We start from the raw sequence: 15386 nt of genomic DNA, 5'->3' as shown, positions 1-15386 counted from the left end.
CGGTCACGCCTTTTCAGGTATCTACCACCGCGTGTCGATGACGTCCGACTGGATCTCGTACGTGGCGGGCAACTGAGCGCTACCTCCCGACCGCCGCGCCCCCCGGGGCGTCCGTTTAATGTATAGCAGTGCTGAGTTCTTTCACAAGTGCGACTGAGAGAGTAGAGGACCGCGCAGGGTGCGATCATGTGATACCGAGTGAGGACTCCACCGCAGAGCCCCGGTGACCGTGCCAGTTGTGCGAGAGCGTCTCCCAAGATGTGTCGTGTGTTTTGTTATTGACATGGTCCTTAGCCGACTAGCCTCAGGATGTTACTCGTTATTTTTCTTTACGCTCTGAGACTAGGTTTATGAGAAGTCCGTTTGAAACCTGAGTTCATTTTAGATCATGTTCACACGTTTTTACCATTCGTAGCTGGATACCGCACTGGTCAAACATCTAGTGCTCGCTGCTATAAGCTCAAGCAATCAGCAGCGACCGGCCGATCGCCGTGTCACTAGCTGTTCACTAGCTGAAGGCATAAGTATGAACTTTTGTTACATGTGACGTGTGACTTGCAGTGTAATGCCCATTACGTTATCGGAATGACTGGCCATTCTCAAAGTGCGCTTTGCTCGTACAACCAATATCAATCCATTCGACAATGGAGCCACCATGTGTTACGCGTTTGTATTGTGCTTGTGTTTGTAATACCAATTGTGAACAACCAGAAACGTTTATTTTCCGCCAACCGAAACGGACACTCCTCCGCGATCACACGAGCTACGGGTACAACCACCGGGTGCTGTTTGCCAGCCGCTCACAGGGCGGCCACGCGCCGGCCAACCGTATCATCACAGCTCACAAACGGGACCAACACCGGACTGTCAGCGCGGCCTGCGCCAGCGCCTAGTACTCCTCGTTCTCCTCACCCTCTCCTTCCACCGAGTCGATACCCACCTCCTCGTAATCCTTCTCCAGCGCGGCCAGATCCTCGCGGGCCTCGGAGAACTCGCCCTCCTCCATGCCCTCGCCGACGTACCAGTGCACGAAGGCGCGCTTGGCGTACATCAGATCGAACTTGTGGTCCAGGCGGGCCCAGGCCTCGGCGATGGCGGTGGTGTTGGACAGCATGCAGACGGCGCGCTGCACCTTGGCCAGGTCGCCGCCGGGCACCACGGTCGGCGGCTGGTAGTTGATGCCCACCTTGAAGCCAGTCGGACACCAGTCGACAAACTGGATGGTTCGCTTGGTTTTGATGGTGGCGATGGCGGCGTTCACATCCTTAGGGACGACGTCGCCACGGTACAGCATGCAGCAGGCCATGTACTTGCCGTGACGCGGGTCGCACTTGACCATCTGGTTGGCAGGCTCGAAGCAGGCGTTGGTGATCTCAGCGACCGAGAGCTGCTCGTGGTAGGCCTTCTCAGCCGAGATAACCGGAGCGTAGGTGGCCAGCGGGAAGTGGATACGCGGGTAGGGCACCAGGTTGGTCTGGAACTCGGTCAGGTCCACGTTCAGGGCGCCGTCGAAGCGCAGCGAGGCCGTGATGGAGGAGACGATCTGGCCGATCAGACGGTTCAGGTTGGTGTACGTCGGGCGCTCGATGTCCAGGTTGCGGCGGCAGATGTCGTAGATGGCCTCGTTGTCGACCATGAAGGCGCAGTCCGAGTGCTCCAGGGTGGTGTGGGTGGTCAGGATGGAGTTGTACGGCTCCACCACGGCCGTGGCCACCTGCGGAGCCGGGTAGATGGCGAACTCCAGCTTCGACTTCTTGCCGTAGTCGACGCTGAGACGCTCCATCAGCAGCGAGGTGAAGCCGGAGCCGGTGCCGCCGCCGAAAGAGTGGAAGATCAGAAAACCCTGCAGACCTGTAAAAATTGCAACCGTTAGTGGCAGTATGGGTGCACAAATGAATTCGGATCTGGATTGAGTACGTGAAATCGCACGGTTTACAACCTATTCTGGCATATAGCTGTGTGGTTTAACAAACTTTACACTGGGAATTGGTCCCGTCTCTTCGTAACACGCAAGAACTTCGAAACTGGTACACGCGAACAGAATGGTTGAGTAAAATACTCACTTATTTAATCTTCAATACTCGTAAGTACACCCTAGAAAAATTATACGTAAGCAATCAATTATTCAATTACCAGTTATTACCACCATGCACCAAATATTCATGCCAGGTCATTATTCGGGAAAAGGCGGCAGAATCTTTAGTTACCTGTGCACTGGTCGGCAAGCTTCCTGATGCGGTCCAACACGAGGTCCACCAGCTCCTTGCCGATGGTGTAGTGGCCGCGCGCGTAGTTGTTGGCAGCATCCTCCTTTCCGGTGATGAGCTGCTCCGGGTGGAACAGCTGGCGGTACGTGCCTGTCCGAACCTCATCTGAGAGCGGATGGACGGACGTTGACTGTTAAACCGCGCCCTAAGAACCTGTCCCCTCACGTTTTTCACAAATAGCTTCTACACGCGTTACATAAGCAACAACAAACTTTCGCTATATTATCATACATCAATTTGACATGTTCGCTGAAAATTTGCACGAAATCATCAATTGCAAATCTTCCCGTGCAAGGTAAATCGGTCCACAATCTACCACCCTTGTGGCGCAGTTGGCAAGTGCGTTCACGTTTGGTGTGGGAGGTCCTTGGAACAAAGCTGACCTCTGGCAGCGTTTTCCTCGGCCGGCTCCTACCCAGGAGATGGCAGTAACTGGGGCATTCCACGTCAAATCAAACACCGAAATCCGTCATCCCCTTCGATTTTTCTGAAAATTTATAGGCAGACTGGGCATGGTTCAAAACTGAGTTACGTATAATATTTTCGAAATTTGATTAAGTATCGCTGATATATAGGTCATCGAATATAGCCAAAAATGCCACACATCAATTTTTTAAATGTCTATAACTCTGGTTCCTTTTCTGCTATCAAAATGATATTAACAGGGTCTTGTAGGCAATTGATAAGGCTTTGATCTTTAATTATAAAATTAAATTGAAGTGACCTTGAAATGCATTTGACCTTGAATTAAAACATAAAACACGTCACCTTCGATTCGGGTAATTTTTACATATGTCCGTCACAATGTTCCTAACCATCAGTGAAAAAATTGGAGTGGGCCATTCATAACTCTCGCGGCAAACGCCGTTTTCATGCATCAACATCACGCAACCGCGCGTGACCTTGAAAGACAGAGTCAAGACATGCTTCTGAAATGAATGATTGCTGATTAGTGATATCCCAAACTCTGCGAGAATGGAAATACATAGTCATCGTAGTCAAGCATTCAAGTTCCATAGTAAAAGTGTCTCAGGCAAACGGTATTTTGCGGTGAATTTTGAGCCGTGTGGAAATGCATCATGAAGCCAAAAATTCAACGAAAACATTATCACACAACGATATCTTCACGTCTTTTTATCTTCACTATACGAAAGAATATACATTTTTGAGTATGTATGGGGAATTTCTTGTTAATCCAATAATAAATACGGCAGTTAGAGACCTGCTAAGAGTAACATGTCGCCGGCTGAGGCGGGATCGGCCAACGCGGGAAAGGCAGCAATCACAATTTTGTGTTTACACGTTCATATTTCAATTGTTTACCAACCGATTTTCACAATTCTTACACCATAAGATTGCCTGTACAATTTTTAGTCTTCTCACAAAATTTGACGCGAATCGAACGTAATCAGCGGTAAGGAGCGCGATGTAAAGACGGAACCGTTCCGTTCCGTCCCGGCACAGTCTACAATCAGGCGGCGGCTAGCGGTCGGCGCCGGCTGCCGAGTCGCCGCGTCGCCGCGGCGACAGGATGTTCACTTTACACCGCTATTACTAGACCAGTTGTGAACCGATTTTCTTCTTGCTTGCACGATGAGATGTGAAATTCCATTTTGGACAGGTAGCTATAATTAATTTCGCATTAATACTATGAGATATTGGCGAAAAACAGGAGGGGTGGGGCGAAATTCACTCTTCCCCCTCCACTGCGCGTGCTAACATTCGTTTGCATATGTGCCATTTTCTTCAAAACTTATGAATGGCCCACTCTAATTTTTTCATAGGTTGTTAAGAATATAGTAGACAATAAAATATATGAAAATTAGCCAAATCGAAGGTGACGTGTTTTTTTGCTATTTCAATTTTTGTGCTTAAGAACAGAGTTAAGCAAATTTCAAGGTCATATATTTAAGTAGGTGCAATTCTAAACAAATGCTTAAGAAATTACCTAAACAGTAAGGTTTATTTCATTCAAATCAAACAAGTACAACCAAAGTTATGGTCGTTCAAAAATATAAAGATGCAACATTTTGTAAAAATTCGATGCCCTATATTTAGAAGACCTGTGGTCAGAATGTGCAAAAAAATATCAATGTAATGTTCGGGGCGACACAGGAACTCGCTCACAAATTTATAATGAAATCGCTGATGGTAAGGTGCAAAACAGCCGATTTTTGTTCGATTTGACGTGGAATGCCCCAACTGGGGAGTGTTCGCTCGGTCGTGGGGATTACCGCTGTGCCAGCCAGCGCCCCCGGCCGCAGGTACACGGGCCTGATCCACCTCTAAACAGATCCTTCGGTCCGGTGACATGTCCCGAGGGCACGGCCTCGCTTCATGTCTCGGAGCAGCCCTCTGACCTGCCGGGCCCGAGAAATCGGGATAGCCCCAGCGTGCGCACCAGTGCGGTGTCGGTCTGGGGTGCGTGACAGGAAGCGTGCGGTCAAGGCTGTCCCGCGTAGCGGGTGCCGAAAACGATTCGTACCACTGCCGTGTATATGTTGCAGGCACTTTAGAAAATCAGTCATTTTGTAAAATGCCTAGGCATTTTGTAAAATGCCTGATTTTCCAGGCTTTTTGCAAAAAGCCTAGGCATTTTACAAAATGACTGACTCTCCAGTCATTTTGCAAAATGCTGTGGCATTCAAACTTTGCGTCTATCGTAGACTGTATTTCTTCACCCTTCAGACATCTCAACGCGCACACCGACCCGTCCTCTCTCTCTCCCGCCCTGCTCTCCACTGCCCGCCCGTCTCCCAATGTCCAGCCGGGCCGCCCGATATACGGGCCGGCGTGTCCCTGCTGCCGCGCACATGTGTGGCCATAGACCTCCATTTATGACCACTTATGACCCGACGCCGACCCTACGCGACAAGGCTAGAATACAAACTATGTGAACAAACAGAGAGACACATTCCCCCCTGTTCCTAAAGAACATATCTAACTACAGTTTAACTAATGGGGGATGGGAGCGCCGAAGAGTTGCGGCGCACGCCTGCAGCGCAAACCCCTTCTTAGCACGTCACTATAACTATCGATATTATCTACACTTTCCGCTGGCGCTCTACCTTCGTTCACACGGTCGTTTGACAATCCCTCAGTTTCTGTTTTTACAACTTTCACTGTATGGATCCGCTCCTCTGTTCCGGCACCGCCATCCGCCTCAGCTGCTGCTCGAGGGACCGGCTCGGTCTGCTCGGTCGGCGCGACAGCTGGGGTCAGCTCTGACGGCTCCACCGCCGCCGGCGCCTCAATGGCCAGCTGTCCAGGCACATGGGCGGTCGGAACCGGACAGGTAATCTCCTCTTCCTGCTCATCATCCGTCGAAGCAGCCATTGCGTCGTCACCGTTGTTGGCAAGACGATGACGAATGTTCCGCACGTGCCATGGGACTCCATCCACTTCAATCGTCTGAGCGGATACGACTTTGGTGACAGTGCCCTCCTTTGACACGGCGGTGCACCGATCGCCCCGTTTTCGGACCCACACCGCATCACCGGGCTAATACACACCAGGCTGGCCGGCCGTCTGAGGAGGAGCAGCTGTGTTTCCCTGTGACTGCACGCACAAGTCTCTGCCAGCCTGACGGTAGGCACCATGTATCGGGGCCGTGGTAATATCACGCCCGTCCTTGGGCGTGACATTATATCGGTGCACGGCTTCTGGTACGGTGCATCCCTGACGGGCGGCCATCACTTTGATGGTGCGGTGGTGGCGCTCGATGATGCCATTCCCACCAGGTTCATAGGCCGCGCGATACCTCAGCTCGACGTCCCACCGCACCGCGAACGCCTTCAGCTCTCGACCCTTGAATTCGGTCGCATTATCCATTAGAAGCTCGGCCGGTGCTCCTCGCTCCAAAAACAGAGCCTCGAGTTGTCTGACGATCTCGCTCCCGTCAGAGCGGCGGATCTCACGCCACATGGCGTATCGCGACGGCCCACAGTCAATCACGGTGAGATAGTGTTTTCCGCGGAAATGGGTTACGTCAATTGCCAGCCGCTCCCAGTTGCGCTCGACCGCCAAGGCACCATGCTTCCAGCGCGACGGGGCTGGGTCGATCGACGCACACACCTGGCACGATCTAACGATCTGACGAACGGCCGACTTCGTCACGCTCTTTCCCAGCTCTCGGCGCGCATACCACCACGTCCGCCGCACTCCCTGGTGTCCCACACTTTCATGCACCGCCATTATGTCCTCCGGTCGAGCTGTCCTAACGGCCGCCACCACACCTGTCGCCTGCTCGCTTCCGGTTCTGATCCACTCTTTTGGTACTCTCGTGAGCTCGTCTGCACGGTTGGCAGCCGACGGCACGAGCTCCACTGTCACGACGAGGTCGTACTCGCTGGAGAGCTGCTTGAAAACGGCCACCCGCCGCCGAACCAGCATTTCCGACTGTGCCTTCGTTCTCAGTCGGGCACGGCCTGTCAGAGCGTCGGTCAGCCAGCGCTGAACAGTGACAGAGTCTGTGCGGAGGATCACACGCTTGAATCCCCACGCCACCGCCATATTCATACCGTTCAGCGCGGCATCCAGCTCCGATAGGTTTATGTGCATGTCTGAGTCACTGTCAGATCGGAGCCACGCGGCGTCTTCGATAACCTCACCCGTGGTGGGGTCACTTAGCACTACGCCGCGGGCGATGGAGCTGGCATCAGTCCACACCGTCACCGAGTCTCCTGAGACGCACCACTGTCCTCGTGCCGGGTCACACTCTGCCAGCCGCCGGGCCACATCACTGACTTGTTTGCGCAGGTCATCGTCGGTGATCGGTGAGTCCCAATCTTTGGTGACCTTGTTCGCCGCCCTTTTCAGTCAGGCAGCGGCCGGCCGCAGCCACCCGGCGACGGGCACGTGTGAGGTTAGCTGACCCGCCCAGGCGAAGATTGACCGCCTGGTCAGCACCCCGGGTGGCTCAGCTGGTGTCACGCCGTCCCGAGACCATCTCAGTGTGCCGTCACCGCCAGACTGCCGTCTCACTCGGAGCCCCAGCATCCGGGCTCCGGCCTCATCCGCTACCCGTTCCGGTGGCTTACACGAGAGCCCGTATGCGGAAAAATGTTCGGCCACCCGCTCAGCCGAGATGAGCGTCTCGTTGACGAGCAGGTCGTCAGCGTACGGGAGCACTGCTTTTGCGATCTCTGGACTTTGATCCAAAACTTCCCGCACTACCGCTCGCATGATGCCGCTTGCAACGCTGAGACCAAATCCGACCCTTGTCAGACAATGTCGCTGGCCGTCCACGATTACCGTCTGAAACGGCCACAGCTCCTGGGCCACGTGCAGCTGCAGAAACGCCTTCTTCAGGTCGATGACGGCCACATCGTCGCCGTGTTGCCGCCACTTGCGGAGCTGGTCGCGGCACACATCAGCTTCAGCCGTATGAGCCACCAGGTGCTCATTCAGTTCACGGTAGTCGAGCACCGGCCTGACCTTGTCCTTGGCTTCCTGGGTGACCGCCATGAGCGGAATTAGGCCACGCACCGGCCCGTGTTCCTGCTCATTGTACGGTTGCAGCCACCCTTCCTCGATCCACAGCCGTAACTCTGCGTCGAACCGCTCGTGCGACTCTGCCGGCACGCGATATTGCGGCACAGTATTCTTGAGTTGTTTTGGCTCCTTTCCGTCGGCCCACTTCCACCAAACTGTCCACTTTCCGTCGCTGAACTTAGCCACAAAATCAGCCGTCTCGATCTGTCTGTCCACTGGACCACGCCCCTGAGACACCGCTGCCGACATACCGCTCGATTCTGCCTTTACACCGGCGCACCCCGAACGCTCCCCCGTCACCACTTTACCACCAAAACGCACCTCTCCACCACTAACAAACACACCACCCAGCGCCTCTAACCCGGTCATGCCCAACAGCACGTCAACACCCAACAACCTTTCCGCCACTACCACAGCACGGACCACCGCCCGCCGGCCTTGTGCCTCCAGCAGCACCTCTGCACTCCCGCTGCATCGCACGACACTCCCATTCACCGCGGTCAAGTTTGTCTCACATCGATCCCATTTATCGACACAACCCGCGAACACCACGGTCTCCTCGCAGCCCGTGTCCACCAGCGCGTGACACGGTCGCCCGTCGAGCAGCATCTGGATTACCGGCGCTCTGCTGCCGGCTCGGTGGACGGCGGAGGAGGTGCTGGCGCTGATGCAGCTCCCCCGCCGCAGCCGTTTGGGCACATCCGGGCGATATGACCTGGGCGACCACATATCCAGCATCTGATCGGAGCCGGCCGGCGACTTGACCTTGAAATGTCACGTGATGGCCCACTCGCCGCCGCCGCCGCCGCCGCCGCTGCCGCCGCCGGTGGCGCTGCCGTGACTGCTGTCCTGGACAGTACGGCTCTCGCTCGGTCCAGGACGTACTCGAGAGTGAACTCGTCTCCGAGCCCGTCCCGAACCGCAGCTTGCGCAGCCTCCGGCAGCCCATTGACGAAGGTGATGGCGATAGCTCTCTCCGGCAGACCTCCCATCAACTCAGCGAGCTGCTGCAGCGCCGCTAAGTACACATCCGCCGTCTCTCCGGGATGAAGGCGACGCCAAGCCATTTCCGCCTGCGCTGTGAACGGGTCCATGGCGAAGGCCCTCAGCAGCTTAGCTTTCACGCTGGGCAGCTGATGACGAGTCGCTGCGGGCATTCGGGACCACACCGCGAAAGCACCGCCGCGCAGGCGAGTCGGCAACACAGCCATCAAGGACACTGATCGCAGCTCGCACAGGAGAGCAGCCTGCTCCAGCCACTCCACTACGTTTCCAGTTCCGTCGAACTCCGGAATAGTCCTGGCGTCGAACACCGGAGTCACCTCCATCACCGCTCTTCCCGCGGTGTCACTGGTCTCCTCCTCGATACTCGGCATCTTCTCACCACTTGTCAGAAAAATGCCGAAATAGCTTGTGGCATTCAAACTTTGCGTCTATCGTAGACTGTATTTCTTCACCCTTCAGACATCTCAACGCGCACACCGACCCGTCCTCTCTCTCTCCCGCCCTGCTCTCCACTGCCCGCCCGTCTCCCAATGTCCAGCCGGGCCGCCCGATATACGGGCCGGCGTGTCCCTGCTGCCGCGCACATGTGTGGCCATAGACCTCCATTTATGACCACTTATGACCCGACGCCGACCCTACGCGACAAGGCTAGAATACAAACTATGTGAACAAACAGAGAGACACAAATGCCTAGGCATTTTACAAAATATCTAGCCATTTTACAAAATGACTGAGCAGTGCGTTGTAGGTACGAGTACTTAATTATATACGTTTTGGTAGCGTGTAGGTCAGTGGTCGGCAGGTCATTCGGGGTCGTGCCCCCTTTTTGGGCGCCAGGCAGGGCCATTACCCCCACCTACCAGACCCCATTGCTGACACAACTAAGTTTACTGAAATTCCATACCGTCCTGGAACTCTTTGGGTATTTGTGCATTTCCAATGCATCAAATTTAAAACATGACACTTCCTCCACAAAACATTTAATGCCTATTGCCTATATCCCAGTAGCGGCGGAACACCTTCAATTAAGGGGGAGGGGGAGCAGTAGCACTGCCGACTTTTGGTCCCATTCTTTCCATGCAACGCCCATAGGGCTGGGCTAATGTTAAAATGCAAAAATCAAAGGGTGCACGGTGCCCCGGAGCCCTCCCCGTTCCGCCGCCTATGCTATATCCCATTTAACCCTTGTACGTATAGGGGCGGCGGGTGGTTTTTCGTTAAAAGCTCACGTAAAAGGCATTGGATCACGACCAAATTGTACCCTCGAGCCCATCATTTTTTTTTTTCACCAGCCCGGAAAATATCATGACCTGAGACCTGTTTTACCAACAGAAAAATAACCTCCTGCCGGAATTTTTGCCTCAAGACCGCTTCACATACGGAGCGTAAACGCGATGGGCTCGTAAGCGGATACCGGATACCGTAAGCTTTACCGTTTACGCTCCATATGTGAAACGATCTTTAGGCAAAAATTCCGGCAGGCGGCTATTTTTCTGTTGGTAAAACTGGCCTCTGGACCCATAATGACCGTTGGCTTATGAGCTTTTTCTGGAGATCATCTTGAGCCATAAAATCTCACTTCAAGAAGTTATAGCGGGTCCCGATTTTCTCGACACTTATCATTGCCCTCTTGAATGAGACGGAATGACCAAGTTCGTTGACCAAGCACGTTAACTAACGAACTGACCAAGGACCTTAAAAATGGGCAGCAGCGGCTTCCTATGGTCACGGGTAGCACGCTCGTCTTTTTTATGCACAGCTCCATATCAGAGTCCGAGAGGCCGCGGGGATCCGATCGACTCCTCCCCCTTACGTTAGCGGCTGTTGAAACGCCAACAGACGGGCGACGGTTAAAAGTTGCAGCTGCTTTGAACGACTGTACGGAGGGGTGAGATGGTGAGGCGAGCAGGTACGTGAAAATTGGTATGTAATCAATGTGTGCTGTGCCTTTGGCCTGGGCTAATCTTTGAACCCTGGGATGCAACAGTCACGATGGCTCCATCACTGGAGCTACAAACTCTAAAAAGATAGGCTTTCTCAGAATCCCTCATTACCCCCACCGAAAGGGCTCCATTACCCCCAAAGGGGGCATGCCCCACCATTTGCCGACCCCTGATTTATAGAAAGAACACCTTCCAAATTTTTTGCATACTTCTTAACAATGAGCCAAATATTGTTTTAAAGAAATAAAAATTCAAAAAAATTTGCTCCCAAAGTCCAAAAAATACAAATGAAAGAAAACTCGATACGTCATATATCAAAAATAGTGTATTTTTCGAAATTTCAAAAATACATATTAATCTCTGTTTCATTGCAAGTTCAATGTTATATAACATCTGGCATTTGAATTATCCGTCTTAGAGTTAGGTACAGCCCGCCAAACTTAGCGCTGCAAAGCAAGATCCAAAAAATGTTATACACCATAACTCAAAAAATACTTATCTGATAAGCCTGAAATTGTTACAAGTGGATTCAGAGCCCCTGATTACCCCTGAGACCAATTCTCGTCAAATTCCGAGAGATGAGGGTGTCAAATTGGAAAAAAGTGGTACGATCTATCGTGGAATGCCCCAGCTATCTTCATGGCTTAGTAGAGTAGTGTGCCGAGTGTACTCTTCTTGTAATCTATGGGTCGCGGGCTCGCGGCCGGTCAGCCTAGTGTTTTAGCACGCATTCGTTTCCAGTAGCATCTGGCCAGCTGGCAACTGTCGTGAGGGCTTATGTTCGTTTCTAAATAGTATTTGGCTAGCCTCCAACTGTGTGAGGGCTATACATATTTACGAGTGTTTGATTAGGTCAGGTTAGGTCTGCTTTGGACAAGTTAGGTCAGAAAGAAGCAACTCCTGGTAGCGCCTCTCCTTGGTTGCTAAAACGAAGCAAGCGAGTTCCGGATATTACGAAGTCCGGAAGACAGCTATGCAAACCCGCCCATTCTGGATTTTTTTTGTGATATAGCTTATGTAAAGGAGAATAAAATGTGTAAAAATCCGCAATATCGAGGGGTATCCATTTTTCTCAAATTCAAAATTTGGTATTTGATTTTTAATTAAGTTCACTAATTAGTTTATGACGTCATCACCTTCATCCTCAAATTAAAGCCTGGTCCATTTCCTTCATTTCAAACTTTAAGGGGAATATTTGTTTCTGGTCCCTAAAAAGCTGTTTCTGGCACCTAATTGCTGATCAGCCCCAAAATGCTTATTCGACCCTAATATCTGAATCTGGCACCTAATTGCTTCCACACAGCCTAAAGTTGCCAGATCATCTAGTTGAACTCCGTTTTTGCTGTTTGCTGATTCAGCACCAAAACCAAAACATCCAGCACCTATTTTATTCCACGTTTGCCTACCTAATTCGCGTAATCTTCCTGATTTTATGTATCCTAACAACATGAACGTTGCATTCGGTGATGTCAAGTGCCATTTTCGCCAGTGGAGATAATGATTAATGCCATTTCTAGCCAAAAGAGAATCACTAGCCAGCTATGGTGCAGCATAGCAAGACGCTCCTATACCAGCCCGCTATGTAGAGACTAGAGATTATTGCACCCTCAGCCATTTTAACGTGAAAAGTTTGGATCCGTCACTTCCAGCCAGGCTCTCAGGTCATTAACTGGAGTAAAGCAAAATGTCAACTCTGAACAGACATGCCACGCAACCGGCCCTCTTTTCAATATTATTAGCTTTCTGCAATCATCGTCTGACTCCATCTCGATCAAACGCAGCATCCGGTTCAAGATACCTATAAGAAACATCCGGTTTCTACATGGGCGTTTGACTGACCGGCCACACAATAACCAAAAACAAAATCAAAGCTTCATGCACACATATGACATAAGTAAGAAACGGATGAAAAAGGCACAACCACGGCACAACTCTGCGCGGCAAACAACGGACAATGTCCCACGCAAGATCCCGCGTTTCTTCAGCGACCTTGAACGGAATGAAAACATTACATTTCTTTTTTGGAGCTATTTGATGACGTCAAAAAATGCAATACCCGTTTTAATGGTCAAAATCGAGACAATTACTCACAAAAATGTTTCCCTTTAAGCATTACAAATAAATACTTTTAAATATTTAAATGACATTGTTTTTTCAAACAAATCAATATTATTTGCTTACTTAAACGTCATATACAATGCTGAGATCACTACGGGGCTGTCTTAGAGTGTAGCTGCACTGGCAACCTTTAGGCTAGACTCCCAGGGGTCATTATACCAGAACAACATGATTCTACCAGCCAGTAGTTCATTTTTCTACTAGATTGGTGCTACGCTCAGCATTTAGGTGCCAGGTTCAGAAAAAAGAGTAAGGCGTACCGATGAATAGGTGCCAGAAACAGCTAATTAAGGTCATTTTCCATGATTGGTGCTGGTATCCACCAAATCAGTGGCGGATCCAGGGGGGGGGGGGCAAAATGGGCATTTGCCCCCCCCCCCAAACGGCATGATTTTAACATTACGCCTATGGACGATGCATGGAAAAAATCGATAAATTTTTTATGGTTTGCCCCCCCCCCCCCAAACCTCTGAGCTGGATCCGCCTCTGCACCAAATAGGTGCTGAGGACCAATTTTGGGGCGAGTCAGCTTTTAGGTGCCAGAAATAGCTTTTCTGGGACGCAATTAAATGGCGTCCAAACTTTAATACAATGCGATATGTCTAAAACTTTCAAAGTTATGACACTTTAAAAATGATAATGTGCCTCGCCTAAGTCAATATTTGATGAACTGTATCTCGGAAACGTGACGTCATATCTTACAAAACTTGTCTCCCTTCTTTTCACATGTACCTTGAATTGTAGATGAATGAACAGTTTCACAAGTTTCGGAAAAATCGGAGGAGGTGAGATTCAAAACTATAATTTTTGTCCCACTTAGCGTGGAATGTCGGATGTCCCCTTTATGTCGCTGAGGTCATATCACGTCATGAAAGATCCCCAGCAGTTTTTTTTTTGACAATAGCTCATAGAGACATGCTAAAGTGATGAGAACACGTCAGACGTGTCCAGCAGGGCTGCGGAGTCGATGGATTTTCGGCGACTCCGACTCCGACTCCGGCTTTCAAAAACCAGCTCCGACTCCGGGCAGAATTGTCGACTCCGACCGACTCCAACTCCCGACTCCAACTCCGCAGACCTAGCAGGGCTGCGGAGTCGACAGATTTTCGGTGACTCCGACTCCGACTCCGGCTCGGGTTTCTAAAATCGACTCCGACTCCGACCCCGGTCACAACTGTCGACTCCGACCGACTCCGACTCCGCAGCCCTGGTGTCCAACTGTCCAGCTCTACGATACGAATCGACTGATATGCAACATGACCTTTTCCGGTCAGGTCATGACCTAGACCTAAGGTATAAATGACCGTCAAATTAATTATAGTTCATTCGACGCGTCTCCACGAAAGGAACACGATGCTGGCAAAATGAACGTCGTCACTATCTTGAGTCAAAAGTTATTACCGATAAGCGTTTTTCATAAAAAGCTGCTATTTTGGGAGATCTTGCCCTCTGGAGGCTTAACCGTTGATCTTGGGTCAAATCTGTAAAAAAAAAAACTCGGAAAGGTGCGTAAAAGGGCTATCGAATGCACATTTCCGCGGCGCTGTAGCCCTATTGGTTCCCGAGTTCGCCGTTGGCGGTTTCCAAAATGGTTGAAATGGACTAAATTTGACCTCTGATGACCTCTGGCGACCTGACCCAAAAAAGTGACCGAAGTGTTTCCGTTATTATTTTTGACGCTTTTTCGAATGCCGCTTACCGCGTGTCGATACGTGGCCCAGGAGCCGAGTTAGACAGGGAGGGGGGGTTGTTCAGAGTCGACACCCCCCACCCGGCCGGGCGCGGAAGTCGCGGAGCACCGGCCCGGCGCGGGTTAAGCTTATCCAATTTGACTTACACAGAAATGATATCCCAGATTTATCCTACCTACATGTGCCGGTTCGCGAAGTGCGCACAGACGAGGTTTTGTCGCAATTGCATTGTTTGCAAATTGCAATCTGGCCCTTCTGAACTTACCTACTACAGTTGGCTCGAGGTCGACAAACACCGCGCGTGGAACGTGTTTTCCAGCGCCAGTCTCGCTGAAGAAAGTGTTGAAGCTGTCATCTCCTCCGCCGACTGTTTTATCCGAGGGCATCTGCCCGTCCGGCTGGATGCCATGCTCCAGGCAGTACAGCTCCCAACAGGCATTGCCGATCTGCACACCGGCCTGTCCCACGTGGATGGAAATGCATTCACGCTGCAATGCAAATGGGACAAAATATTAGCTCAGGAGTTATTCACCAAAACAAGCATACAAGGTGAAGCATGAGCAAAAAGCAATCGCCATACTATCGCCTATAATCGGCACATTGACACAGGCATCGTAAAAGCGAAAAAGGTCTGTGGCAGAACTATATAACTTACCATATTTCAGTAGAAAGAATACGAAATCACAAGATAATCACCAAAAAACCACAGGCGGACGCCACAGTCACCACGATGAGCTACGAGCGCGGCGAATGATCTGGAATGATCCGGAATCGAATTTCAGACGCCGCGTGCATTGCTCTGTTGCTATGGTAACAAACGGTCACTAGCAATTGCATGGTGTAATTGGTGGAAATTTCGCGCGCTGTCG

The 15386-nt window shown here is 51.2% G+C and overlaps 2 protein-coding genes across 2 annotated transcripts in view; one reads left to right on the top strand and one right to left on the bottom strand.

The window, feature by feature from the left end:
• Nucleotides 1-705, top strand: part of LOC122388654 — a 25400-nt gene extending 24695 nt beyond the window's left edge. Inside the window, exon 10 of the mRNA XM_043379910.1 lies at nucleotides 18-705. Coding sequence (XP_043235845.1) covers nucleotides 18-76 — 59 coding nt within the window. The 3' untranslated portion in view covers nucleotides 77-705. The remainder of the gene's footprint in view (nucleotides 1-17) is intronic.
• LOC122388655 (tubulin alpha-3 chain) lies at nucleotides 701-15386 on the bottom strand. Its single transcript, XM_043379911.1, has 4 exons — nucleotides 15173-15386; nucleotides 14783-15005; nucleotides 2208-2372; nucleotides 701-1851 (listed from the first exon to the last, which is right to left on the bottom strand). Exons 1-4 carry the CDS (start codon nucleotides 15173-15175, stop codon nucleotides 890-892), a joined length of 1353 nt encoding a protein of 450 aa, XP_043235846.1. The 5' UTR covers nucleotides 15176-15386; the 3' UTR covers nucleotides 701-889.

Source organism: Amphibalanus amphitrite, unplaced genomic scaffold, assembly GCF_019059575.1.
Source record: "Amphibalanus amphitrite isolate SeventyFive unplaced genomic scaffold, NRLGWU_Aamphi_draft 000330F_arrow, whole genome shotgun sequence".
Classification (NCBI taxonomy): Eukaryota; Metazoa; Arthropoda; class Thecostraca; order Balanomorpha; family Balanidae; genus Amphibalanus; species Amphibalanus amphitrite.
Note: the sequence above shows the minus strand (reverse complement) of the source record. Positions and strands in the feature narration are given on the sequence as shown.